The 28,000-nt window shown below is 39.0% G+C and overlaps 2 protein-coding genes and 2 long non-coding RNA genes across 4 annotated transcripts in view; 2 read left to right on the top strand and 2 right to left on the bottom strand.

Annotated features, from left to right (window-relative positions):
• Positions 1–18: 18 nt before the first annotated feature.
• Positions 19–4,508, top strand: LOC308398122. Its single transcript, XR_013971899.1, has 3 exons — positions 19–210; positions 415–520; positions 3,257–4,508. It is a non-coding gene; the product is annotated as an uncharacterized lncRNA (long non-coding RNA).
• A 333-nt stretch (positions 4,509–4,841) lies between these two features.
• Positions 4,842–8,582, top strand: nudt19 (nudix (nucleoside diphosphate linked moiety X)-type motif 19). The gene is made up of 3 exons (XM_080884560.1): positions 4,842–5,704; positions 7,379–7,586; positions 7,675–8,582. The coding sequence occupies exons 1-3, from the start codon at positions 4,949–4,951 to the stop codon at positions 7,890–7,892; spliced, it is 1,182 nt and encodes a 393-aa protein (XP_080740686.1). The 5' UTR covers positions 4,842–4,948; the 3' UTR covers positions 7,893–8,582.
• A 5,251-nt stretch (positions 8,583–13,833) lies between these two features.
• Positions 13,834–16,087, bottom strand: LOC308398339 (regulator of G-protein signaling 9-binding protein). The gene has a single exon (XM_080884914.1). The coding sequence runs from the start codon at positions 15,453–15,455 to the stop codon at positions 14,715–14,717; it is 741 nt and encodes a 246-aa protein (XP_080741040.1). The 5' UTR covers positions 15,456–16,087; the 3' UTR covers positions 13,834–14,714.
• Positions 16,088–20,355: 4,268 nt separating this feature from the next.
• The window catches only part of LOC308398404, a 30,684-nt gene continuing 23,039 nt past the window's right edge, over positions 20,356–28,000 (bottom strand). The window contains exons 2-3 of the long non-coding RNA XR_013971951.1: positions 24,688–24,774; positions 20,356–20,524 (exon numbers count right to left, since the gene is read on the bottom strand). This is a non-coding gene — a long non-coding RNA (uncharacterized lncRNA). The remainder of the gene's footprint in view (positions 20,525–24,687; positions 24,775–28,000) is intronic.

Here is a 28,000-nt window from a genome sequence, read left to right as displayed (position 1 = left end):
GCGCGAGTCTCAGTCTGGCCTTGCCCTTGCTAGCAAGAAGTTCTGTGTGTTTCTCTTCTCGGAGTCTTTACTGAAGAAGTGTTTTAGAACATTTTCCTTAACAACCTCTGTCCACATGTATTTTATTAGTTGTATCTTGGCCTGTCGATCCATCAGTGAAATGGAATGATTTTATGTCATTTTTGAGATTAAGTTTGAAATAATAATAAGGTGAAAAACCAAACTAACTTCAGATCTGGTTAGAATTATATTTGGTTTTGAGTGAGTTAAGAATGTGTATATTTGTACAGATTGGGGTCCATTATGTGTCTCAACAACTTTAGAAGTTAACACAGGATCAATTATTTATACAAGTTCACACTTTACTGGGTCTTACTGGGAATGCTACTATGTGCTTCTTTGTGATTTTTGCAGCAGGTAAACAACACATTGAAACAATGCTGGTCTGAACATTCTGTCCTCCAGGAGATGTTTAACTCTACCACCATCAATGTGTCACAAGAAAAAAACAACAACAAAGGTGAGGAGGATTACTACAACAATTACAAAGGAATATACCCTCTGATTGATGAAAAAGTGTTTAGTGTTAAACTAGAATTCCTAGACACTTTTGCTGTCTTCATTGTTCCTGCTACTCGTATGTAACTTTGAAATTGGCAGGATATTAAAAAGGCCTATAATGTTCAAGCTGCTTGAGTTGAGTTGGCTCCACTTGTATGTTCCTCAGCTTGATGCGACCTTTCCTGAAAAATATGATTAACCACATTTTTGGGAAATCTCAGTTCAAAATCCCTGCCAAATCTGTTGAAAAAAAGAAATTACATAAATAGAACCTGTCTAACAAACTAGTAATTTAAAAGATATCAAAAAGCAGCACATCATGCACTGTAAAATCTAATTAGTTCCCAGAACTCAAAAAAATTGAGGAAACTCGTTGCCTCAAAAAAAATTGAGTAAAGCTAAGCTAAAAATGACTAAATTAGGACAACTTATTTATTTTGAGTACTCTATACAGGCTCATTTGTTCCCAGAACTCAAGAAAATTGGATCAAGTTTACGTAAGATGACCAAGTTAGGGCAACTTACTCATTTTGAGTACACTGTACAGCCTTGTTAGTTCCCAGAACTCAAAACAATTGAGGAAACTCGTTGCCTCAAAAAAACTAAGTAAAGCTTACTTAAGATGACTGTTAGGACAACTTATTCATTGCAAGTCTGCAGTATTAAGAATAACTTGATATTTCTGACTGTACAATACTAATTGTTTACGTCTGTGAAGGTTCTCAGTCATCCAGGTCATCGTAGTCAAAGGAGCTTGCAAAGAAAAGCGTCTGGACTTCTTTAAGTTACTTGAAGACGTTTCACCTCTCATCCGAGAAGCTTCTTCAGTTCTAAGGTCAAATGGTGGAGAGTCCCAGATATAAACCTAGTGGGAGTGACCCCCCACAGAGGGACAAAAGAACCCCCTGATGATCCTCTAATCGCCTGAGCCAAGGTGTGAAACTGGGTGTGGGTCCCAATCAGCCAGAGTTTTGGGTGAGTTCATTGTGAAACCTGGCCCCACCTTATCATGCGAATTCCTGAGATCAGGTGGCCCAGGATGTGAGTGGGCGTTAAGGCGTCTGGGAAGGGATCTCAAAACTGGATTATAGATGGCAGAGAGTTGGTGTCGTAAACCACCACCTCTGTTCAAAGATGGTCGCTCACAGTGGACATAGATGGCTTCTTTCACTCCTCTTTCTTTGGTTTGAAAGAGGAGTGAAAGAAGCCATCTGGCTCAAGCGATTAGAGGATCATCAGGGGGTCCTTTTGTCCCTCTGTGGGGGGTCACTCCCACTAGGTTTATATCTGGGACTCTCCACCATTTGACCTTAGAACTGAAGAAGCTTCTCGGATGAGAGGTGAAACGTCTTCAAGTAACTTAAAGAAGTCCAGACGCTTTTCTTTGCAAGCTCCTTTGACTAATTGTTTACCTACTGACAAACATTTCAAGTTCAACTAAATGAAAAAACAATTTGTGGTAACCTGAATATGATTAAAAATAATTAACAAAACTTTTTGTAATGATGTTAAAATCAGCCCAACTTTTATTTTCAAACACAACCAAGTATAACAGCCAACATACTGGACACTGTTCTGCTGAACAACACTGTTATATCACTGTTATAATCTCACAATGAAACAAAGTCTCAGATGTAATTATTCTGAAAATAAGTTTAGGCCTACCACAAGTCTGTTTTGTACTTACATTACTTATATAATCAAAATAAAATATTTATTGTTCTGTCACAAGTGCAGTCTCTGATTTAAACAACACATTTGTTTTTCATTCCAACACATGAGCTGGAATGTTGTAATGTTTTAAGGATGCTTGTTTCCAGTCCAGGCATTACTGCCTGAATGACTATCATGGATCGATGTGATCCAAATGTAGGTGCAGAAGAAAGTCTTTAACTTCCCTTAAGTACAGTGGCAGTGGATGTGGGTTGGAGATGCAATGAGCTTGAACCTGCAGGCGACCATCTTCACTGACCACACTATCTGTGACGGAGGACTCATCTCTCCTGGTGTCCTGCAAGCAAACAATCATATTTTTTGGAACATGAACTTAATTGCTTTCTTAAAACATTTTTTATGTGTAATGCTGAAATATCTACTTCATTTATCAAAATATCACATATTTGCAAAAGTGCTTCCACGTTTTCGGAGAGCTCTGTTATCCACCAGCAGCTGACCGGGAGGTCAAGGCTCGATAGAGTCCGGGAGCACAGCTAACTTCTGGCTATTCTTTTCAACCCCCCTGCACTCTTTTGCTACTCAGGTTAAACATGATATATAGTTAGTTAGTTAGTTAGTTAGTTAGTTAGTTAGTTAGTTAGTTAGTTAGTTAGTTAGTTAGTTGGTTATGGCTATGGATTGAAAATACCCCCACCCCTAACGGCTGCACCTCCCAAAGAATTTTGTCTGGGCTCTTATCTCACTTTTTTTTATTTCAAACAATCAACAGAAAATTTCACCGACACAGTTTTATGTAAGGTTTTTAAGGCTGTTGTGTTAATTTTTAAGTAACATGACCCCAGCGGCAGCAGCAACGCTAGGCTAACACTAACTAGCTAGCAAGATTATAAACCTGGTGCTAAACTAAGAGAAGCCGCAAAATCAGTTTGAATAAGAGTAAACATTTACTCACCAAGTCAGTGTATCAGGTAAAGATTCACAGCAATGACAATAATCTCTTGAGCTGACGCTTCTCCAGGTTTGCTCAACATATCCCATAACAAATGCTGGCACCATGAACATGTGGACTGATCCGAGAGGGAGGAGGAGGTAGTCATGTGGCATTTTCAAAACACATTTTTCATCCTTCCGCCCTGAGAAGCAAAACTTCCAGCTTACTTAGTTTTTCTAAGTTTAGACAACTCAAATAAATTGAGTTTATCAGCATTTTTGCATAAAAAGTACTGGTAACTTATTTAAATCGAGTTCTAATAACAAATTGATAAAAATTGAGTTCAGCCCATTTAATATTTTTAATTAAACACAATATTACATTTTACAGTGTGCCATGATCTAAAGAAACCCAAGAACAACTGAGATTTGCATTGTGGGCTACTTTTTGTGAAAACTTTTGAATTTATCAGTGAGAGAATAAAAATCCTCGTCTCAATCATGTTTAATATCTAAGCAATAATATCTTCAATAAAAGGACTGAATAAATTCCTTGAGGAAGATTGCTGAAACTATCAGAATGGAAGTGAGGGAATTAATCAAGAGGGAAAAACTAGAGAGACAACTATGTTTGCATCTGCAAAAAAAAAAAAAAAAGACCACATAAAAGAGTGGGCACCCAGAGGGAATGTAACCAGGATTTTATTTTAACTTCAAACACTGGCTTCCTCTAGTTCTTGCAGCTTTTGGAGTACCTACCGAATACAAAGGAAATGTTTAAAACGCTTTAAGGAGAATTTGAACCTTTGCCGCAGACACAGTTATAATCTGCTAACACAAAAACACACTGGCATATGAACTCAGTAACCCTGAGACCCAGAACTTATGACCACGTTTCAGACAAATACAAGGGGGAGGGGGTTTAGGATCTGACTGAGTGAGTTTTCACCAACAAAATTTAGAACAGTTTGTGAGAAAGTAAGAGTATTTACTGCAGTGAGAACTTTCAGTTTGACAGATTGGCAGACACTTTCATTCACTGAAACTCCAGAAACAGTCCCTTACTCCCATAAGCCTTTACTGAAATACTTGGAAAATCAAAGTTTCAACTCTAGAGTGTTATTGGCTTTTTCATTTTTACGTTGCAAACCCAGGACAGGAAAGTTACCAATATATGATTCATGGGTAGAGCTATGTTGAAAACAAATATTTACAGATATATATAGTTTAAAAAACATTGAAGCTACACAATTCAATAAAAGCTTAATAATTACTAAATAAGTAAAATGGAATAAAACTGCTGTATTAAAGCCTAAAAAAATCAGATTTAGGGCATTACATGTAACATTAAATATTGTAATTACATAATGTACTTCTATTTAAAATCATGTTACATTTTGCAATTTAGCTGCCTTTAATTAAAAGACTTTTTTTAGTTTTACAGCAAAGTAACCACGACACATCATTATAACTGAGATAGATAGATAGATAGATAGATAGATAGATAGATAGATAGATAGATAGATAGATAGATAGATAGATAGATAGATAGATAGATAGATAGATAGATAGATAGATGCTGAAAAACTGTTATAAATTGTATTTAAGGATCGTGTTATTGTTGATCTTCCAGCCTGTAGATGGCGATAACGGCTTCTGTCCCCAGTTCCCCGAATCATGTGACTTCCACCAAAACAAAGCTACCAGCCAGCTGACGGTGAAAGTACAGAGGTCAGAGGCTGAAACTTTTTAGACTGAATGAAACCGCTGCTGGTTTAGGATGAACACGACACTGAAGCACTGGAAAGAGGCGGCCACTCTGATTTTAGCCGCAGGACGCGGGCGTGGTTTCACCCCGAGAGCACCGCTGACAGGGGAAAGCGACTCTGGACAGTCACATCTGCCCCACAGGTCCCTCTTTGATTACGACGTTTTGCTGCTTAAAAGAAGCGGTAAAAGCGGATTCATGCCCAATGCTTATGTGTTTCCTGGGGGAGTGGTGGACGCATCGGATTTTTCCAGTGAGTGGCTGGACATTTTCAGATCTTTCACTAACTCCCTGACTTTCGGGTTAAGAAGTGTCAAACAGCCTCTGGAGACCAGACCTCCAATCTTTGCTACAGACCGACTGAAACTAGGCTCTCCCATCCCGGGAGAAGTCGCCCTCCGGATCTGCGCGTTGAGGGAAACATTTGAGGAATCTGGCGTACTTCTGGTTGCTCCCAAAACAGAGGAGAAAAAAATGTTAAAAAGCATAAAGGACTTTGGTTACATTGAGCGCTACGGGGTGAATGATCTGTGCAGCAGTGAGCTCACCAAGTGGAGGGCTCTGGTTAACCAGAACCCCTCCAACTTTATCAGGATGTGTAGAGAGCTGCAAGTGTTGCCTAACATCTGGGCTTTACATGAGTGGAGCAACTGGCTGACTCCAGCAGGCCGATATGGGACGACGAGATTTGACACAGCTTTCTTCATCTGCTGCTTGCAGGAGATTCCGCATACGCTACAAGATGATAAGGAAATTGAGCGTTTTCAGGTGATTACATATATCCAGCCAGATTAATTTATATTCTTTATAGACGCATGAAACGCACACGTGACCATCAAAACCTGCTTACCAATTCATTAAAAAGGGGGTCAGTCATATAATCCAACAGTATCCCAACTAAAATCTGGGATCTGGTAGAGTAACTGACTCCTGAGCTACAGCCACTGAGGGGTGGCTCCTTTCTGATTTTTCTATCTCTTGGTATGGCCATATTATTTAGCAAAGATATAGTATAGCCATACTCAGCACAGATGTCCCTGTATACTATGCCAGGCACTTGGTTATAGGGTTCCATGTATCCCCTGCCTGCTAGCATCTTGCACGCTGCTGTTATGTGGTCATCTCAGGAGCATCTTTGCACAACTTGCACCGAGGGTCTTGCCTGGTGTGGTAGGACACAGCCTCTATCGACCTTTTGCTTATAGCTTACAGAAAACAAGAGATGTCAATTTATTCTTATTAGACAGACCTGCAGATCTTTTTGTCCACAGCCCATGCAATGCCAGGGGACAAAGTAAAGCAAAGAAATGCTCCAAATGTAACAGGAAATGAATTCGGAGAACAAAATTAAGACCTTTCAGTAATCACTGCTAAATACTTTATTGATCCCAGAAAGGAAATGATTGTGTTACAGCAGTGGGATAAGGAATAAAAACAGCACAGTCTGCAGTAAATAAACAACCAAATGAATGTATAAGTGCCACAGGTGCACAGTAAGGGAATTATACTGTTAAATAGTGCAAAAATTTACATAGACTACAATGATAACAAACAAAGAGTAAAACTGAAGCGAATGCAAGAGAATAGTGTAAATTGCATTTACAAAAAAATTAATAAAAGTAAACATGAAAGGGTATAATACAAAAATGTGTGTTTTAGATCTTATTCCTGACAGGTATGTTCACCTGTGACAGAACAAAACCTTATTGTACAGTTTTATAGAGAAATATAGGATTGATTTCCACAATCATTCTTTATGGCAGTGTGTTTGAATCAGTCTGAAGGAGCTCTGCTGCCTCAGTAGTGCGGAGTGGAGTGGGTGAGATTGTCTGTGGTGGAGAGCAGTTTGTTCAGTGACCTCCTGTCCCTCACTAACGGAAACACCTCCAAATTCTTGATAGTGATGCTTACCGCCTTGTGAATCAGTTTCTTGACAATCATGATTTCTGTTTTACGACACAGAGTTCGTTTTTGTTTTTTTTAAAGAAGCACAGTTGGAAAATGTCATAGACCTAAGAAGTGGTTCGATACTTGCTCCTTTTTAAATTTTCCCAGTGCAGTCAACTTGCCTCTTAAATAATGTTCCTCATAAAAAAAAAGTGTGATCTCAGAAAATCACACTGTGAAGCTAGCATCTTCTCTGACCTCCCAAGATAAGAACTGATATCACCTGACACTGAACTTCTTTATACAATTCCTCTACCAATCATTAAAATCTTCCAGGGGCCACTGGTTACACAAGGATAAGTCAGCGTGAGTAATTCAAAAATGGGGTTTTGCAGCTGAAATTACACAGAAAATGTGGTAAAATTAGTTTCAGTGGGTAAATAACACTAGCTCTTTCGCGTGTCTTTGTACCAGCTGATTGATATTATGTACCAAATCAAAGGTAAGATCACAGTGTTGCAGTTCTAAAACACTAACCCCATCTGTGTGTTTCAGTGGTCCACACCCTCAGAGATCTTGCAGAGCTACCAGGCACAGGAGTTGTGGATTGCGCCTCCACAGTTCTATGAACTCAGCCGCCTGTGCCACTTCCCTCTACTAAATGATCTCCACAACTTCGCCAGCCAGCGTGCCACAGCGGGCTGCGAGCAGTGGATGCCCGTTGTTGTATCAAATGATGAACATCATATATCGCTGCTGCCAGGTGCAGATTTTATCATTATCATTTAATGATTTACACCTATCTATGTTTAATCTTTCCTCTCTCTCTCTTGGACTACTTACTCATCCAGGTGATAAACTTTATCCAGTGGACAGCCCAAGAGACTCTGAAGCTGCAAAAAACACAGCCCCTCAATCAAAGGATCATCAGGATGCTTCCCCGCTCCACCGTATTGTCATATCAGATCCATACACTTTAAGGGTACAGTTCACCATCACTCCAAAATACAAGCACGTCCTCCCTGTTGCACATTCAGCAGTGTCACATGACTCAAAAAGTCAGCTTTGACAACCCTGTGATCCTTGTCCTCCTGTGCCTATGAAATAAAAAGTCACAAAACCAGGCAAATTTACAGTCATATTTTTATATCGGTCTCAGTCATGTTGCTCTCATCACTGTATATTTTATTATGTTAATTTAAATGAGAAATTTTGCAGCACTTTGAGAGTTAATGTGTTTCAGATTGGCTTGTTTTGGGTAGAAATTCCTAGTACATGAAGCTGGAAGAGAAGAAGAAGACAAACATGGACAGAAGAGAAAGAACATTCAGTCTTCAGCTCAGGCCAAACTTTGCAGGACCTGCCAGACAGCTCATTTAAATAATGGCAGTAATCGTGTCTGTTTTTACAGTGTGTAGTTAGTTTTTACGTCAGGACAAAAAGCAACTTCAAAAATTGTATATGCAGTTTAAAGATTAGACAACTTTTTATTTGCACGGACCTGCCTGCACAGACACAGATGCATTAAGAGGTCAGATTTTTGTTCCAATAAAAATGTATATATAGTTATTGCAATCCAAAGACATGTTCTTCATGACTATACAGAGGACCAGAGTATCCTCAAACTTTGTCGCAGTTGTAGTGAAAGCTGAAGGCTGTGTTTGATCAGTTGTGCTTATTACTGGAAATATAGGTTGATTACAGCAATGCTGTTAATGAAATTTGTTAAATCTGATTAATTTAAACATAAAGGCTGCTGAAAAACACAAGTGTCTTGTGTGTGTTCATGGTTGTCCTTGTGTGGAGGATGCATAAGTAGAAGTTTTCCAGAACAGTGTCCTTCAGGACAAATTGAAGCCCTGTGAGAAATACTTTGTGCAAAATGGGCCACGCAGGATTTTTGCCAGTATAAATGAATTTATTATTGAGCATATTTGATCATTATTCATATTAACCTTTCAATAACGCTGCTTTAACCTGCCTTTTTGTGCTATATCTTATGATTATTTGTGATGGACATAAGTAATGAGCCAAATGGTTTGTCCTATTAAAATTAAGGCTCTCAATTCAGTTCAATCATCACAGTATAACACAAAGTCAGGTAAGTTTCAGGCATATTGTAGGGAACATAGACTGCTGTAAATCAGTTTCATCCATTTTGGTGCAAATCAACGTGATAACACATGCAGTGCTTCCTCTCCTTTGCTGTAATTTTTCAGTACCATTCTTGTCAATACTGGCAGCATGAAACAGTACCTGAAGCACATTCCTTTTGCACAGGTAGCCCAGCTCCTCCAGGATGGCATACCTGTTTATACTGTCTAAAAAATGTTTCCTGTATCTCCCAACTATCACCATCAAAAGTGTGGAAGAGCATCAATCCAGCAGCAGGATTAGTATCTGCTTGTTTGTATGAGAAAGAAACACTACCAGAGCTCTGGAAGTGTTTGTTCTGCTCTTTCAAATAGACTTCAAAAGGGCTACTCATGCATGTTTTTCTTATCAAACAGCCAGACACAGGCTCCATGAGGGTGGTGTGAGGTAGTTTGTTAAACTATCTGAGAAAACAGTTCATATTAACCAGGTTTTAAAGTAAAAGTCTGGATATGATTTGTCATGAAATCCAAGACATGACAAATTTTGTTTCTTGTGGAACATGAGCATCCAAAGATTTTTTTCTTTTAGCTTTCAGTGTTCACTTAACTGTATATTTGACATAACAACAAGCTTTGTACAGATACAAAATTAATTTCAGATAAAAGAGGCCAATGGTTGAATTCACCCCGAGAGTTCCAGTACATTATGCACCAGTCACCTTTTTAGAAAAGGTGCAATTCAGAGGTACACTTTCACTAATTCACACTCAAAATGTAAATAAAGTATATTACAACTTTATTTATAATGTTCTTTCTTCTGTAGTAAGAAAGAACCGAAAAACCACCTGTTTTTCGGGCCAGAAAACTGGTGGTGGCTCAACGTACCCATAGTCTTGTCTCACACATTTCTCCAGTACAGTATTTTAAGACAGGATTTTTTTTTCATAACTGTTTTTGGTATCGGCTCTCAAAAACACAAAGTGCACTTTAAATGTGACAGACCACCGTCTGCTGGACTGCTGAGACGACTAGAACAAGTGGGAAGAGGCTGAACCAGCACAAGAGATAGATCCAAATATGCTGTCATAATGTCACCTGTGTTCATCAGAAAAAGTACTTTAATGTCACTCTGATCTGACGAAAACATTTCTCCCAGAAAAAAAAAAAGAAGACACACACTGAAGCGAGTCAGCAGCCCTCAGTCTGGTTTTCATCTTTCTGACATATTTTACCTGTCAGCTTGATAAAAGATGCAGAGCTTCTGTCCCCTTTTGCCCTCCCCTGTCCTCACACCTCATCTCTTACTGCTTCAGAGTGCCGTGTGTGTAGGATGGTGGTGGCAGAAAGCGGGTGAGTTGAAATAACGCTGCTGAACCTTCTGTGCTGTTTGCGGAGTATGTTAAGGGTTTCTATGGCAACTCACAGCCTTGAAAACCCACCATCTAAGTCCAGATGAAGTGATGATGCAGTGGTCTGTGTCTGCCAAGTGTGTAGCTCACCTCTTTGTGAACCAGTCTGCTTAGTGTGCTTGTTTCCAAGCGAGCGAATTAAGCAAATACATGGTTTTGTTGTGCATATGTTAAAATAAAATACCTCCAAACAGCTGTTGAGAAACCTGATTTACTCACCTGTAAAGGTGAGTGATGGAGCACTCTAAATATTTGATGCTGTGGCTATTTTCAGGAACATCTTGCATAACTGAAATTTTTTTAAAAGCAATTTAAAAGACACATGAAACAGTCTCTGAGTTGCATGTTGCATAAATGCTCCTCTTCCTCTGGAAGTGAGTGGAACAAATTTTAAAGGGCAGCATTTGAGGATGCTTCATCTCATTCTCTACTTAAATCTCCTCCCTCTCATCCTCATGTTTAATTAATCGCTTTTATATTTTTAGATTTCCGGATGACAATGTAAATCTGTCATAAGTTTCGAGAGATTCAAGGTCCGTGACTCACTGTTAGAAGAGCATAGTGCCTCTGTGAAATGACAGCAACGATAAACAAGATGTCAGAAAGCCTACTGTGAATCAGATGTGAGTAGAGCATGCCACTGATTTTCACACATCGAAGTCTTGCCAAAGAATGCTTTCAGCTTTTTTGTTAGAAGATTAAATATCTTGCATTTTATCTACTTTGTTTACTCTATTATACTAGTTTCTTTTTTAAATGTTTCTCCACAGAATTTCTGTATTGAGAGGTGGAGAAGAGAGAGAGATTCATTTCCTGGAAACAGGAAATGAATCTGAAACTTGAATACCTTTACAATGTTTTACATATAGTTCATATATATATATACACACATATATATATATATGTAAAGGAAGGAGCCTCTGCTTCGAACAGGAATGTGGATGTACTGTAATTGCATTTAAACATGTGAGATAACTACATTCAGCCTAAGACTCAATTGACTTCAAATGCCATGGGTCCACTTACCATATACAATTAGTACAAGAGGACCTCCTTAATAGTGAAGAAGCTGATCATTAGGGTCCTTTCAGGGCTCATGTGATGTGCAGCTTTTCAGGTGCCAGCATTTAAACAGTCTTTTCATTAGAATTTGCATCAAACTGTTATTTTAATGATACAAGTGTAAATATTTATCTTGAATTATTGTTTTTAGTTAAATTGGCTCTTTTGTCAATCTAAATGGACCTCCTTCTGATTTGACTGATGACCAGAGTCATTACTTCCATGACTGTTTGTTGTTTCACTTATGAAATCAATGAGCGTTTAGTGAACATAAGTTAACCAACTTGCAATGAAGATGAGGAAACTCACAGGATGAACACGGTGGCCTGTTGGGGAAAGAAACTCAGACACCTACTTACATGAAGTGGCATGTTTTTTTAAATGAATAATAATGATAACACACAAACACTCTGACACAAAAATGCAATGAGTTTGTGCATAAATCTGGTTTTCTATTTCACTTACATAGACATTATGGCTATGTAAGAAATGAAGTTTTGTGATACCTGGATATTTTAGCCTGGAGGTATCAAAGTACAAGTTACTGTGATTTCAAACCCAGATTATGACAAAGTTTCAATGACCATTATTATTTTTTACCCACATATACATTTCTGAAAATATCTACATGCATGCTTATACCAACAATTTTGCTATCTTTATTTTTTAAGTGCACTTTTGTCTTTTTGACTTTTTACATTTTTTGTCAAACTTTTGTGGAGTTAAAAAAAGTGGAAGATGTTTTCAATCCTTTGCATAATTCTATTTTATGAATTTTAGGGTGGTTTGACAAGCATTAGATGCATTATCTCTCTATATGTTAAGGTTTTTGTTTTTAGCCCAATGTACTAAAGCATGTGACTTGAAAATATTTCTGGAGCAGCACTCGTTTCTGTTCTGCAAATTAATAACTAACTTGCATTTATATTCATGTTGGGCTAAAGAAAACTGTCTTAGTGTGCATCTACCCTTAACTAACAACCACATGGGTGGAAACTTTGACTCTGACTGCTTCCAGTTCAACTGGATGCCAGTCCAGGAATACCCTTAAAGGCTCTTAGATGTAAAACTATTAGGGATTTAAGCATAGTCTACTTTCCATTTAAATTAAGTACTATTTTAAACCTAAGGTGGTTAAGTGGTTAATTCCCTTCTTAAAACATCTCTATGTGTGTTAGATGTATAGATTAGGGGTGGGTTTTTATAATCGATTTATCGATTAAAATAGATTCTGGCTTGGATAACGTAAAATCGATTCATTAAAATCCTGAATCGATTTTTTAATATAAATTTATTTTGCCCGAAATGCCAGAATCTCAGGTGAAATCTCACAAAATTTCAACAACCACCAAACAGCTAAGACAATAAATGAGAGCAGGAACACGGATTCTGCACAAACACTTAAACACACAGCACAACCCGCGGATCAGAATCAGTTAGATGTCGCCTTTCTCACGGTCGGGGCTGAAAGCCGACAGCTCGCTGATTCTGATCTGTCGGCGTGTCCGCGCTTTGTGTTCACGCCCTTTATGCCTGATTCTAAAGCTGTTAGTTTTATCTCTCTCCAAACAATATTGACCGAACCAGCAGCAAAAGAAGATCCAAACTACGCTTCACATAAACATCGTCATGGATTCACTCTTACTTTTACTGTTTTGCTTGGACCACGATGCACAGCTCTCCCTCTCTCTCCCTCTCTCTCTGTACTTCAAGAACAGTTTCCCATCTAAAAATCTATTTTCTGCATTATTCGCTTGCTTGTTACGCACAAGTCTACCGTTGTTTACAGCGCTGTCAGCCGACGTTTTTTTTTTAATATATATATACTTCTGAAAAGAAAACCTAATTTCTGCCGTACAATACTGAACAAATTTAAACTTTTTAAATTATGCAAAACGCTTAGCCATGTCTCTAATAAAACCGCTGTAACTTCAGAGGTAATGTTCATGTGTTGATTAATGGTTTTCTTTCATTTTTGATGTACTGCAGAATATTTTTATAAAATGTTTTTCTGTGTTTTATCCTCAGCTACTTTGACACAAAGGCATCTGCTGTGATGCTCACGCCTTTGATAAAGTCTTGCGTGTGTCAGCTTCCTTTTTATAGATACAAAAATATGTAAATGTACTGATCTTAATTATAATATTTCTGACTGTCACAATTTCCCAGATTCAAATTGAATTGAATCGAATCGAATTAAATCGAATCGTGGATCGAATCGATTCGGGACCTTGTGAATCGGAATTGAATCGATTCTAGAAATCAGTGACGATACCCAGCCCCAGTATAGATCTCTAGCTTAGGTTTGCAGTGATTACAAACTAGGCCCGGACTGGTACACAACTTACCACACCTTCAGACAAAGTGACCTTACAAGCATGCCTGGTCATGTTTGTAAAGCACCTATCAAACTGCAAGCACATTTTCAAGTGTGTTTCGAAGTTTTATTATAATAAATATACTTGATCGTATGTACATTTTCTGAAACAGCAGTATATACAAACCTTCTATTCATGTTGCAATGTACATTCAACACTGTGCAAGAAAACCCTGAAAAGGAACATGAGCAGGCTTACAGTGAATGGGTGCGTTATTAAAAGACTGTGAACATCTCTTCGGTCCCAAGGCTCTCATCAAGCACATTGTGATTTGATGCGGTAAAGTAAGATGCAGGCCTATTGCAATCTGGCTATACAGATTATTATGACGCATTAAAACGGTGCTGAAAGGAGTGTAGAAGAGTGCAGATTTGATAACATCCGACCAGTGTGGTTTGACGAGCAGAGATTAACTGTGCTGGCTTCCACTATAGTTTCAATAAGACAACCGTTTTTTAGATGCCCCCCTGTTTGTTTGAGCAGATTTAACTTTTCTGGATGCAAAGCATCAATCCACAGAACATCATGAGAATAGTTAACCGTAGGCTACATTTCTGCTTGAGCTTTTCCACTAATCCACTTGGATTACGTGTTGTTTATATCATCCTGATGGCTAGACTCTGTCACGTAATTTTATGACCTTTTTTCCCACCCTCTTCCAAAAATAAATGGTCCACTGGCCCTCCCCCCCAAACATACTTTTTCTACCTCACTCCCATTATTTTCACACTTTGGCTATATAGTACATTTTAGCTTATCTAGTGCAATTTCTCGTCTCTGCCAAATACATTCACAAATCAAGGAAAGCTTAATAACTTTTCTGTGTCCACATTATTTTTCAAGCCCAAAAAGACGCTGTTTCTCTTTCTTATGGGCCTGCAGAGTCTTACCGCTCCCTGGGCAGCTTCACAGGATGTCCATCAGGGTGGGCTTTTGGTTAGACAGTTCACATATTGACGACCAAATAGCCTAGAACCAAGGCGACTATAACGATGACAAAGAATCCAATCACCGCGCAGATTGACGCAAAACCAGTCTCCCTGCTCCCTCCGCCACCTTCTTCTTCTTTGGGCTCTTCTTCGCAGATCGAGATGACACCCACTGAGGAATTCCCTACACTCATGTTGGACTTGAGCTCAGCGCCTGCCTCCTGCTTCGCCTCCACGGCCCACGGCGCCACCTGCACCTTCATCTCCATTTCTTCCATCATCTGGCTCACCTGGGTGATCTCGGCCTGTAGGTCTCTGAGGTCTGCCGTGTCGATATTGCTGTCCGCCTCGTACTTCATATTCTGCACGCTCATGGCCCGGGCCGCCACCGTGGTGGTGCTGCCGGTCATCCCTGTCTGGATGAGGTGTCTTGTGGGCACCTTGAGGGGGAAATCCTGTGCTATCTCTAAGGACCTTTTCATGTCCACCTCAAGAAGCTCCATGCAACTAGAGAACAGCACCCACAGGCGCTCGTACTCGGCCCGATCCTCTTTGCTGATGGTCTTATCTTTGAGCAAAGAAGTCAGTTTAGTCCTGTTGGCCACCGCCAGCTCCTGGGCCTTTTTGCGGGTCTTCTTCAGCTCCTCTCGCAGGTTTTGCGAGTCCGAAGTGCTCCCAAGAGCGATGACCAAATGCCTGTAGCAGGCGGTCACTTTGTTCAAAGCGTCCAGCATTGTTTTGCATTCCTCTTTCCCCATGACTGATAAAAAAAAAATCTATATCCTTCTTAGAAAATATGAAATGATTAAAAAGGGGGAGCTCTAAACAGCGCGCTTATTCGAACAATGCTTTAGCCACTGACCTCGGTTTAGTTTCCACGGGAGCTCACCAGCCGCTCTCTAAATCCACTCAACGCGCTGGTGAGAGAAAATTCCTCTCTATCCATGCTCCTTCCTGTGCAAGCATATATAGAGAGGGGCTTAGAAAGTAATGCCCCGTAGCCTAAAAGGCTTTAGATTACCTTTGTGTTTTCCAACACGAGATCATACGGCTCCGCAGCCCGTCTCCTGCAGGACGGATGCGAACGTGAAACAATCCAACCACCCTTTTATGAAATTGCGATCCCGATTCAGCCACAGGTGTCACAACATCCGCCTAACCGTTTGCTTAGAGAGCTCGGCGCCTTTTCTCTTCAGCAGCTTAAAATAAATGTTCAAAGAAAATGCGCTGCCGGACAAGTTAGGTTCGCCATTCAGCGTCCGCGAGGAGCAACGCGAGCCATTGTTGTTTTGGTTTGTTTTATCTGCATGAGGAGCTGTCCACTTCAGCACCCGATCGATGATTTTTAAATACCAGTAAGCGCCTTCTGTAGTCACATGTGCACGCACAACAGTGCTATTCAGCGACAGGCAGAGGCAGGGCAGCAAAACAGCTTCACTCCCATTGGGTTTTTTTTCCACACAGGCGTTTGGTTTACATTCTTCATGCTATTGGCTGCTCTGTCCATGATGTGGGCAGAACTGCGATGTCTATCAGCAGGGAAGTCAAATCACAAACACCCTAACTCTCTGACAATACCATGGTCATCAGGGTTCCTGCTTACAGTCGGCTGCACGAGGAAAAATAAAGACCGGTGAACCCAGAGAGGAATGTAAAGTAAATAAATAAAAAAATTAGATTGTTATTTATATAATTTTTTACTTAAGTTAAACAATCTATACTTTTAGTATGAATTGTTTAAATGAATGGTTCTTTTCTTCCTCTTGGAACTATCCTCAGTCTGTTTCAGTGTTGCCTATTACTTCATCTTCACTGCTGGAGGTTAGGCTAAAGAGCTTTCACTGGTACTCTCTCTCATTCCCACAGTTCCCTTTCAATGGCCATAAAATAATCAAACTCTGATGCCCTGCAGTATATATATGTGGCTTGTAGACTTCCTGTGTTCTCTGTGTAACAGAGGCTATATTGCCATCAACATAAAAATGCACTGTACTTTCAACTAAGCTGCAATAGTTAGCAGCACACTGATAAATCTACCCTAATCTGTAATGTATGCCTGCCATCACTATGTTAGGAACTCTCCAACTTCTTGGTAAAGCCAATAACTAATAATAATAACTAATCCCATGGCAACAACTCACTGCACTTAGATGTGTAGACATGGTAAGGATGAATTGCTGTAGTTCAAACTAAGCACCAGAATGGAGAATAAAGGGTATTTAAGTGGTTTTAAATGTGGCATGATTTGTAGTGTCAGACAGGTTCCACTGAGTATTTCAGAAACTGCTGATCTACTGAGATTTTCCCCACATAATCATCACTAGGGTTTACAGAGAATGACCCAAAAAAGGGAAATTATCCAACCAGTGACAGTTCTGTGGGTGAAAATGCATTCTTGTTACCAGAGGTCAGAGGTGAATGACCAGACTACTACAGGCTGATGGGAAGACAACAATAACTTAAATAACCACTTGTTACCACCAAGGTTTGCAGAAGAGCATCTTTGATTGCACAACATATTGAACCTTGAAACAGATAGGCTACAGCAGCAGACAGAGCACACTGGGAGCTATTCATGTTAGCTAAGGACAAGGAAGCAAGGTTAGGTTCATTTAGGTTCATTTGTGTGGGCTCATCAAAACAGGAAAACAGAAAACTGGAAAAACATTGGCTGGTCTGACGATTTGATTTCTGCTGCAACACTCAGAGATAGAGTCAGAACTTAGGAATAAATAACACGAAAGCATGAATCCATCCTGCCTTGTGTCAGTGATTCAGGCTCTTGATGGTGGTGTAATGGTGTGTGAGATATTTTTGGCACACTTTGGGCTGTTTCGTACAAGTTGAGCATTGTTTCAATGCCAACAACTTACCCGAGTATTTCTGCTGACCATGTCCATCCCTTAGTGATCACAGTGTACCAATCATCTAATGGTTGCTTTCAGCAAGATAAAAAAAACATGTAAAAAAAAAAGATCAAATCAAAGTTGTTTTATTTTATTTCATTTACATATATTTTACATGACAATGTGCTCACAGTCAGTGGACCTCAGTCCATTAAATCACCTTTGGGATGCATCATGGATGTGCAGCTGACATCTGCAACAACTGTGTGATGCTATCATATCAATATGAACCAAAATCTCTCACACCATAATCAGTGGAACAAAGAATCAGAAAGTTCTGAAGGTAAAACTGGCTTCCAACCCAAGATTAGCAACATTTTTTCTGATAAAGACATCAGTGAGTGTAGATTGTAGTGGAGGGTGATACATTTGAAAAGCTGCTAAAAAACAAACAAACACTATTGACGATGCTGCACCACCTTTTCATCAGCATATCAAAAATGCATAATTTTGCAATACTAAAAATAACAGAATAAAAAATTACCATCTGGTTGACATGTATTGCACCATTGACTGTCACAGCTGAGTGTGTTCATTGAACCTGATGTGTAATCAGGTTCAATGAACACTGAAAGCAAACCCAAAACAAACTGATGATACCCTGATACCAAAAGATCTTTCATACACTGACTAAACCTTCAGTCATATGTTCCTATAAAAAGATAAAACACTTTGTTTCTCCTTGTGTGTTGTTCCATGTGATTTTAAACATACGCTGATGTGATTATGAGACACAGGTTTGCGGAAATAGTATTCAGTTTTTCTCTTGCCATTTTTTTTTTCAGTTTTATAAGTGTGGTAAAAGTGGATAATTTGTGGGTTGTCACCACAGCTGCCTGCACACTGGGAGGAGGCCTGTTGTTGCACACAGTACTGGATGGATAATGTGTTGTTTAGTTGGCTCCTGCTGTGTTGAGAGATGAGAGGCACATAAGGCTGAGTGGTATTTGCCTGCTTTGCTCTTTTTGCATTATTCAAGCGGATGGGGCCTAATGATCCAGTGACTACAGTGCAAAGCTAATGGACTGGAGTGCAGTGAATGCCTGAGGAACTGAGTGAGAGGCTTATTGTTCGTTTCACATAAAATGACATCTGCTGTGGCATGGGAATTGATTTCTTCTGTTCAATTTATTCCTAGTTTGAATCCATTTTTGCTCATATCACTCATTAAAAACATTATGCATGCCCGCCCCTCATATTTGATGCTTTATAAGGTAACTGTGTACTAAAACCTGCAGATCACCATCCCAAGATTACAATATGTGGCTCTGCTGTAAACTGCACTGTTTAATATATTTAAAGTGCTGGTAGCCATTTCAGCACTTTCTGACTAATAACAAATATCTTGGTTGAGTCAGATGATCTTGGCAAATGGATCGTCTTTCCTTTCATGAATATGTTTCCATGGCTACCTCTCACCTCTTACTACTCTTCAGTTATTTTTCTCCAAGGTATTTCATTGCTCTGAGATGTCATCTTTCACTTTGTGCATTTAAAGTTACAAATCAGTTGTTTTCTGTTGTTTATTTCATGTTCTCATGAAATTCCTTAAGGAGCTAACTTTTACACAGACTAAACAAATAACTCAGTTTCAATTTTCATTTCATGCGCTTTCATTAATTTATTTTGAGCTTGAATTTAAAGTGTAAAAAAATAATTCAAAATATAGGAATTCATTCAAAGATTAAAGACCATATGAATTCCCAATAAACGTATAACTGGGCTAATGTAGACTTTATTACCTTTATAAATAACTGATGAAACGCTAAAGTAAGTCGGACTTGCAGGATTAGAAAATTGGCCATAGTCTCTGTCTGTCTACCTCTCTGTCTTTCTCCTCTCCTGTAAAAAGGTTGCTGATAAGCTGTTGTGTTAGATTCAAGTGATGAGTCAGACATGCAGTGGTCTGATTGCTCTCAGTGCCAACACATGATGGAAAACTCCATTTTTGATTTCCACAGGATTTTTGTTTGCACAGGACAGTAAAATGATATAGAACTCTCCAGATATTACTGTTGTTTTTACACAGATTATCGAAGAAATAAAGAAATACCCCCAAATCTCTGTTTGTGTAACAATGCATTATGAGTACATCATTAGATCATTTACACTGATATAGATCCCAAAGAATATGACACATATAGCAAGTTTGTTTAGCCTGGAAGAGCTACAGTGATGCACTAAGTACACACCATGATTCAGTAGCTTTTAGAACTACCTTTAGCTCCAGTACACTGAGTTGCTTTCTGTGTAACTTTATCTCTCAGATCATTGTGGATGAATTTTGACACACTCTTCTTTACAGTGTTGCTTCTTCCTCTCAAGGTCCTGCCACAACATTTCATTCAGGTTGAAATCTAGACTTTGACTGGGCCATTACAACATCTTGATTGTTTTCTTTTTCAGTCCCTCTGTTGTAGAGTTGATGTTTTGTTTGGGATAATTGTCGTGTTAGATGACCTAATTTTGAAAATGCTTTAGCTGTCAGAGAGATGACCACACATTTGACTCTTTAATACTTGGTACACAAGGGACTTCATGGTTGACTCACTGACCGTCTTGTGGCTGCAAAATAAGCCCAACTCTACACCCCTGCACCACTGTGCTGACAGTTGGTATGAGGTGTTTGTGCTGACATGCTGTATTTGGTTTTTGCCAAATGTGGCACTGTGCTTCATGGCCACAAATCTCCATTTTGATCTCATTCTTTCAAATGATGTTTGAATAGATGTATGAGTGTGTATTTGCCAGGGTACTTGGCAGGAAGGTTGTTCCAGGCTTTTTAAAAAAAATTGCCATCTTTCCTTTTTGGATCCATGTGTCCTCCGGTGCTTCTGTCTCTTTATGTAGTCCAAATATCAATCTTTGATGTTGAGTTCAGGGTATTGTGGAGTCTTGTTCTTCTTGTGATTCTTGTGTTGCTGCACAATGAATTTAAAAGAAAAACCCCAAAGGTATTACTGCACTGAATAAGAACATAAACAGCTGAAAGCAAAAATGATATTTGCATTGGCTTTAAAGAAAGTCTCAACCTTGCAACTATCTTCATATTATATGCTTATGTTATATACCTAAATGAAATAGGTAAAACTGGCATATTTGACATGATTTTTATCACTAAAAAGTAAATACATCAAAATGTCATATTACAAAAGTATTTAGTCACTTGATTCAGTACTAGCAGCTTTGAGTGTGGTTTTGACAACTGGGTTTAGACAGGAAGTGCCTCTTAGTTTCTCTCTTCAGAGTTCTGCAGAGTTGTTCTACAGGCTGTAATTGTGGGCCTTGGCTAGGTTGCTCAGGGACAGTAAGACAGTCGTCCTGAAGTCACTCCAGTATTGTCTTGGCTACATGCCTCAGCTCATTGTGGTACTAAAAGCTGAACCATTGCCCCAGTCTTAGGTCCAGGTTCTCTCTGTGCTGCACTGAGCCTTTAATGAGTCCCTCTGTCTGGGAAATTTGCCTCTTATGCTTTATCTCTGACAGGCTCTATAAGAAGTGTCATTTACCTTTTCTTAAACTAAACCAAGTAGCCTATACAAACTGTGAAAGGAAAAAACACGCACACATACACAACATAAAACAAACTTTCATAAGGCAAAATTATCCCATTAGCAGAATTCACCAAAAAAAAAAAAAATGTCTAAACAATGTCGAACTTGTTTTCCATGGAGATTATTAGTTTTTAGTATATGATAGCATTCAGATGCTAAATTACTCCATTTTTCAATGGAGTAATTTTATATAAAATAAAATATAGTATATATGGAATGTTTAACTGAGAAATTTCATGCACCAAGAGCTAAGCATTAAAATAAGAGGCTCAAGAGGTTAAAAAGAGGAGGACTTTAAAAGGGAGGAAAACATCTTAGTGTGTAAAGGAGACACAAATGATGCTATAACATGATACAAATTCTATAATCCAGATTAGCAGTTTCCTACAGGTCCTGGGATTAGCAGTATAATGCTCACTAATGTATCTTTTGAAGAACACTGATCTGTCTCTCTTGCATTTTCGTCATATGGAATCAATGGTTTTAGGGAGGAAATGGAGGCCTCTGATGCTTACTACACTTTGTGTGAGATGATGGTTAAAAGAGGACAGACATAAACACGGTTTCCCCCTGATCTCTGATACTCTGACCAAACACATTAGAAGACCCTAACGTCTGTAAGCCCTTTGATAATCCCAGTAAAAAGCTCCAGCACTAACTGATATTTCCCAAATGACCAAATATTCTTTCTAGTTACAGCCAGCTTTAAGTTTACACTAGTGCAGTCATCAATGTGACTGCTTTTGTTAACACTTAAGTGACATCCTATTCTTAGTCTGTGGGGTTTAACATGATGTTGGCCCACCCTTTGCAGATATAACAGTTTCAGCTCTTCTGAGAAGTCTTTCCACGAGGTTTAGGACTGTGTTTACGAGAATTTGCATTTTTGGACTGGCTCTCAGTCTCCTATCTAATTCATAACAAAGGTGTTCTCTCAGATTGAGGTACTCTGTGCAAGACAGTCAAGTTTTTCCACACTAAACTCACGCATCCATATCTTTATGGGCCTTCTTGTGCGCTGATGTACAGTTCCCAGTTCCAAAACTGTTCCCAGAAAGATGTAAGTGTGAATTTGTCCAAAATGTCTTGGTATGCTGAAGCATTAAGAGTCCTTTACAATGGAACTAAGGAGCAAAGCCCAATACCTGAGAAAAAAAACTCCATTGTCAGGTTCCCTTCTCTTCCTGGCTTGAGATGTCCTTCCGTCTTTCTCTCTCTCACACTCTTTGTTTCTCTCAGTTCTGCGTTGTCTTCCAGAGGTAGATTGTTTTACTACTCTTTGCTGCGGTGATCACATACCTGAATTCAGCAACCAATCACACACCTGCAGGTTGCCAGACCAATTATACTCTGGCTACTGGAAGATGGAGATTCTCTTCAACTGACACCAGATCATTGCACTGTTAAACAAGCTCAGCTCACCTTCCAATCAGTATTGCAAGAATCAGTGTTTGTGCGTTTCTTTCCCTCTTTCCCTCTCTGTCCAGAGCTCTTTCAATGCAGAGTGGAAAAGGGGATATTAGACCAGCATGGGAGAGTAACTCAATGAAGACAAGAACGCTTATGGGGGATAACTTTGCAGTCACCACCTAAGAACCTGTCTTGAACACTGTATCATAATAAACTTTTTTTGTTCAACTTACCTCTGTGCTCTCCACTTTATACCAGGATACCCACGGACTTAACACCTACACCATGATCCCCTCTAAACCAAACCTTACTTTTAGCACACAAGTACTGTTCCTCTGGCAACCACCAAACCCAGACTCATCCATTGGTTTGCCAGATGGAGAAATGTGATATGTCACTTCAGAGAGCACATCTCAACCACTCTACAGTCCAGTGGCACCAAACTTTATACTACTCTATCCTAAACTTTGCATTGGGACAATTGTTATTGCCAATTGAATTGGCACTATACAAATAAAATTGAACTATATATATATTTAAGAAGATATTTATAATCCTTTTCTGATAACATCCTTACAGAAAATCTCAGGAAAAGTCCTTCTAGACTGTATTATCCAGGTGAGCTTGTATGTCGTCACGATATCATCTCTAAAATCCACTTAACGACCACTCATTTCATTGCTTTATAGAATGACAAGGGTCTTACACACCCATGTAGCCCTATACTCATTTGAGCTTCTTCTTTTTTTTTTAAACTTTGCAGCTTTGTCTTTTAATAGCTTCCAACATTTGGCATAGAAGAAGGTGGAAAATAAAAGCTGTATGCAGAATTAGGAAGATTCAGTCACTTAGAAAAAGAGGCAGAGCACAGAGGGGAATAAAAAGCAGAGAAAGAGGAAGTCTGTCTTTGTTGAATTATAGATGGACCTTATCCACTATGTGGCCTCTTACACACATAGCATGCAGCAGTGGAGTGAACTGTGAGTCATGCCTCAACTCCACAAAGATCTCCACTCAACCTTGACTTTCAAATATATACACACACAAAGACTGAGTGTCTGAGGACACTATATTGATTTGCAGTGATGTAAGACAGACTTATCCCAGCCCCTAGCTCTAACCTAAATGTAACCTAATTAACCCGCGTAGGCTTTAGTGTGGGTTTTGTTTAGACCATATGGTAAATAGACACATTTTGAGAAACTGAAAGAGCTTTCCTGTGATAGATTGGTGAACTGCATGTATAAAAGTATAGTTGGATGATGGATGGATGATTTGGAATAATTGAAGTTCTTCTAAATCAATGTTCCAAAGAGACAAGGTGGATGTTAACTTAACCCAGACCCTTTTTCATAACACCCTGATGGATGTTACAAACTCAAACCAAGCCATGCCCTTGCAAAGATTTTTATTTAAACTGTTTTATTTCAGTAATCATGTTACATGTGTTTGTACCTGGTTCTGTCTCACTGCTGTTTATAGGTGCATTTCTTCAGTATATCAAGTTTATTTTAATGATTTTCTTTGTTGCATTTATTTATGATGTTGCCAAATACAGTAATCCAGTACTGCTGTACTGCTGTTTTAAAATGTGCTGCATAGTAAATTTGATTAGATTTTCATACCAAAAAGAAAGATGAGACCCTAGAAGCCATGTGCTTCTAGGGTCTCATCCCTAGAAGCACATCTTACTCGCTCCCTATGAAAATGATAGCCAAGCTTACCTTAAAAGCCCTCATACAAAGTTTGCATTGATCGCTGCCAGTGTAAAGCAACATTTATTAAAGAAGGGATATATGTGACTATGTGAGGCTGTGGCTGAAACTGGCTAAACTTTAAAAGAAAAAAATGCTTTTTCTTTCCTAAAGATGCAGTCATCATTCAAACTAGTTGCAGTCACATGCTGGGGAGCTGCTGATCTTCTCATTTAACTTTCCATTACAGAAGAAGTAAGCGTGTTTCCTTGAAGTGTTTACCGCATAGACTCTGAGAAAAAAAGGCCTACATTCCCTTAGCTAGAAAATATTATACAATGGCAGCCTTTAAAGGACAAGTATATTTTTTAAGTTGAGGGCAGTCAGTAAGCCTCACTAGTTTGTAACACAAGATAACATGTTTACCTGGACAACTGAGATGAGCCAGAAGATCCAATAGCATTTGCCGCGTCACATCAAGGCAAACTTCAGAAAACTCTGAGGTATGGCAAGCTTTAAAAGTGATATATTTGGAGAATAGTGTCAGCAGAGGAAATGAAGATGCAGGTCATTTGCTTTGCATGCTAAACATTTGAATCAGTTTTCTGAAATTTATTTTGCATCAGCCCTTTTTTCATTCGTATTGCTTCTTGTCATTCTCCACTTCATAGTATCTGATAAAAACATATTAAAACAAGCGGTCCATCCAGCCTGTCATCCTGTGGCTTGCATGTGAAGGAGGTACTTGTTTATCCTTAGCTCCCCTCTCTGGAGCATTAATGTCATCCATTGTACATGTGTCTTTTTGCAGAAAATAGAACAGTACGATGAATGGAGGAAACAACAGGTGCATTAAGGAGATGTCCTCCACTGGGCTCTTAAAAGATATTCAGCTCTGCAAAAACATACTATAGAAGGTTTACATAGTTAATGAGAGAAATACATTAGTGACCTTTAAAAACGCTGAAGTGTTGCTTATTCATAACACTCCTCTTGGCGTCATTTACTGAATGTGCATATTCCAAATAAACCATACGAGCAGAGCTGATGGCCTGCAGGGGGGAAGGGTCATGACCTGTTTGTGCTCTTGCAGTTTTAGAAAAGCAAACAGATTTCCAGAGTCAGAAAATCCCTTCTAAAAGGCTTCTAGGATTTGTGTGGTGAAGGTGGGTGCAGCAGAGATAAGCCTTTGGAAAAGTCAGAGGCCATTCCATCTAAAGACTGTGTATAAAGTCTGCGTTTCACCTTGACCTGGGTCACTTTATATGATATCGTGGAGCATTTAATGTCCATTACTATGTCTGTTTCAATCATATTTAGAAGAAGACCTCATACATTTTTCTGTTGTAGATTTATTTAGCGTGATACTTGTGTACACTCACAACCAGATTACCTACTGGCAATAATAAACATCCAGTGTACTCTCATGTATTTACTGAAACAGGAAAAAGAAAGATAAAGGTATCTTAATTTATTTTATGTGGTCGCTAATATAATAAAAGTGACCAAACATTCAAAAAAAAAGAGAAAAAAAAGGCCAAACCCATTTCAGAAATGTTTCCAGCAGTTTTATGGTGCTAAAAAGATTACTTTGCTTCATTCAGCCATGCTTCACAGAGGTCATGAGAATGACCAGGTCATGGGAAATGCATTGAATTGTATTTATCTCCTTTACCTCAGTTTGTTGAACAAATCTTGTTCTTTTAATTTCATTAAGCAGGCCAATCTACCCCTTTAATGGAGGGCTAAGCTGGTCTCCTGTACTGGAGACTGAATATAACCAAGGTGGCAATATTAGTGTTCTTGAGATTAGCTAAATCAAGTCTTACTTCATCTAGTACTCTAAATACTACGCTCTAGCATTTTATTACACCGTGCATCTACTCTCCACTGTATTTTCCTCCTCCTTTTCTACCACAAGTAGATTGCTGACCATCTACCATCAACACCAAAGGATTTTCCTCTGAGGGTTCTCTCTTTAACTCTTTTTTCTTAATAAGACATTAATCTTCAGTTATGAGTCTCTTCTCTTACGGTAACTCAGGGTCAGTTGCCTTGGCACAGAATAAGCTTTGCAATGAGAAAATGTCTAAACAATGACTAGAAATATGGAGTTTATATCTTATACAAGAGGTGAATGTATAGCCATGTGACATCACTAAATGTGATATGAAATGTGACAGAGAAACTGAAACACTCATAAAGTAGCAATAAGCACAAAGTAGGTCCAACATGAGGATGCTTTATTGCCCCTTTTCACTCTAATGAGGACTAAACATTGGAAAAAATTGTGCTGTTCTTAGTAAGATGTTAAAGTTGGAAACAATTTATTGAGCTCATAGGTCAAGGAAGTCAACTTGCAGCCAAAGGATTTGCCTCTTGGCCATAAGAAAGAATGCAATTTTCAGGCTTCACTTTTTGGACATAGATGTTATTATAAATGGTCCTCTGTGTGCGTATTTTCTACAAACATCTTAGGTTACAAAATTTGCACCATTCAGCTCCGTTACAAGTTTATTAAAGTGTTAGATTTATTTCTGAAAATACTGACCGGCAGCCAAGCAAAAAAAAAAAGAAAAAAAAAAGGGGGGGGGGGGGGGGGGTCCAATATAAAACTAACCCTCTTTCTGAATCTGTATTTTTTTTTTCTTAAACACACAAAAAATATACTGTGCTAAGTACTGAGTTTGGGGCATAAAACTGACAGATTTCCCCTTGAAACAATGAAACAAAGCAGGTCTTGTAGTTGTGTGTGTATATGTTCATCTAAGACAGCTGGCTGCTGCTGGTAACTTTCTGTAGGAATGAGAGCAGTCTTAAACTTCCTCTTACTGCAGCAAGAAACAGAATAAATATAGTTGCAAGCTGTTGAATTATTCCCTTGAGAAATGTGATTAAAGTGATTTCCCTCTGGTTTTCAAAGGAATTTCCTTCCTTGTGTCATGCCGTGCTGAAGTATTTATATGCACAATTATGCTAACTTAATCCTTAACCAACCACAAAAATTAATATATAATTTGGATGCATCTGGTAGAAACCCAACAAGTGAGATTACCCAGATGGGGCTTCTTCTCCAGGACAAATCTAAATAAGGTTTTTTCAATGTCTGCGTAAATGCATCAGTCTGGAGCTGTTCTATAGACTCTTGTTTCTATTCTCTGTTTTGCTTGTTCCTTCTTTCTCTCTCTCATTTGCCTTTTTTTCTCCTCTCACCCCTTGAGAAGTAACTCAAGCCTTCAATTCTGTTTTCCTCTGTTTATTCCTGCAGCAATATACACACACACACACACTGACAAGAGGACCACCTAGAGTCACATCACGCACTCACTTCAAACCACTCAGGGCTCCACTCGTCTTTGCTTCACTTCATTTCACTCAAAAGTCAGCATGTTAACAAAGGACAGCGGAGGCGACTGCACCAAAATAATAATGGGTACTGCAACCCATAGGCTCCCATTGGGAGAGTTTATTTGTTACATGATCACTTGACATTCATTATTTAATTGGATGCAAGACTCCTGAATACATCAAGAGTTCAAATCAAACAACCCCCTCTTCCCACAGTTTCTATTCACAGTCTCTAATGCCTTTATAGGACATCAATGTTTTGTGAGATGCACATGAGGCATGAAGAGCCGTTTGGAGAATGCAGCACACAATTTAAATATATCCACAGTAGTTGCTCCTTTGGAAGTCAGTCAGATGCTCATCTAGCCGTAATGGAGAGAGAAGCAGTTCT

Source organism: Rhamphochromis sp. 'chilingali' (genome assembly GCF_963969265.1).
Source record: "Rhamphochromis sp. 'chilingali' genome assembly, chromosome: 6".
NCBI classification, from domain to species: domain Eukaryota; kingdom Metazoa; phylum Chordata; class Actinopteri; order Cichliformes; family Cichlidae; genus Rhamphochromis; species Rhamphochromis sp. 'chilingali'.
Note: the sequence above shows the minus strand (reverse complement) of the source record. Positions and strands in the feature narration are given on the sequence as shown.

What these genes read in the sequence shown, in the direction of transcription:
- LOC308398339 (XM_080884914.1), bottom strand. Translation starts at nt 15,455, where the DNA reads ATGGGGAAAGAGGAATGCAAAACAATGCTGGACGCTTTGAACAAAGTG.
- nudt19 (XM_080884560.1), top strand. Translation starts at nt 4,949, where the DNA reads ATGAACACGACACTGAAGCACTGGAAAGAGGCGGCCACTCTGATTTTA. An exon ending in AGGAAATTGAGCGTTTTCAG is followed by an intron (nt 5,705 to 7,378) that starts GTGATTACATAT and finishes TGTGTGTTTCAG; the next exon opens with TGGTCCACACCCTCAGAGAT. An exon ending in TCATATATCGCTGCTGCCAG is followed by an intron (nt 7,587 to 7,674) that starts GTGCAGATTTTA and finishes TTACTCATCCAG; the next exon opens with GTGATAAACTTTATCCAGTG.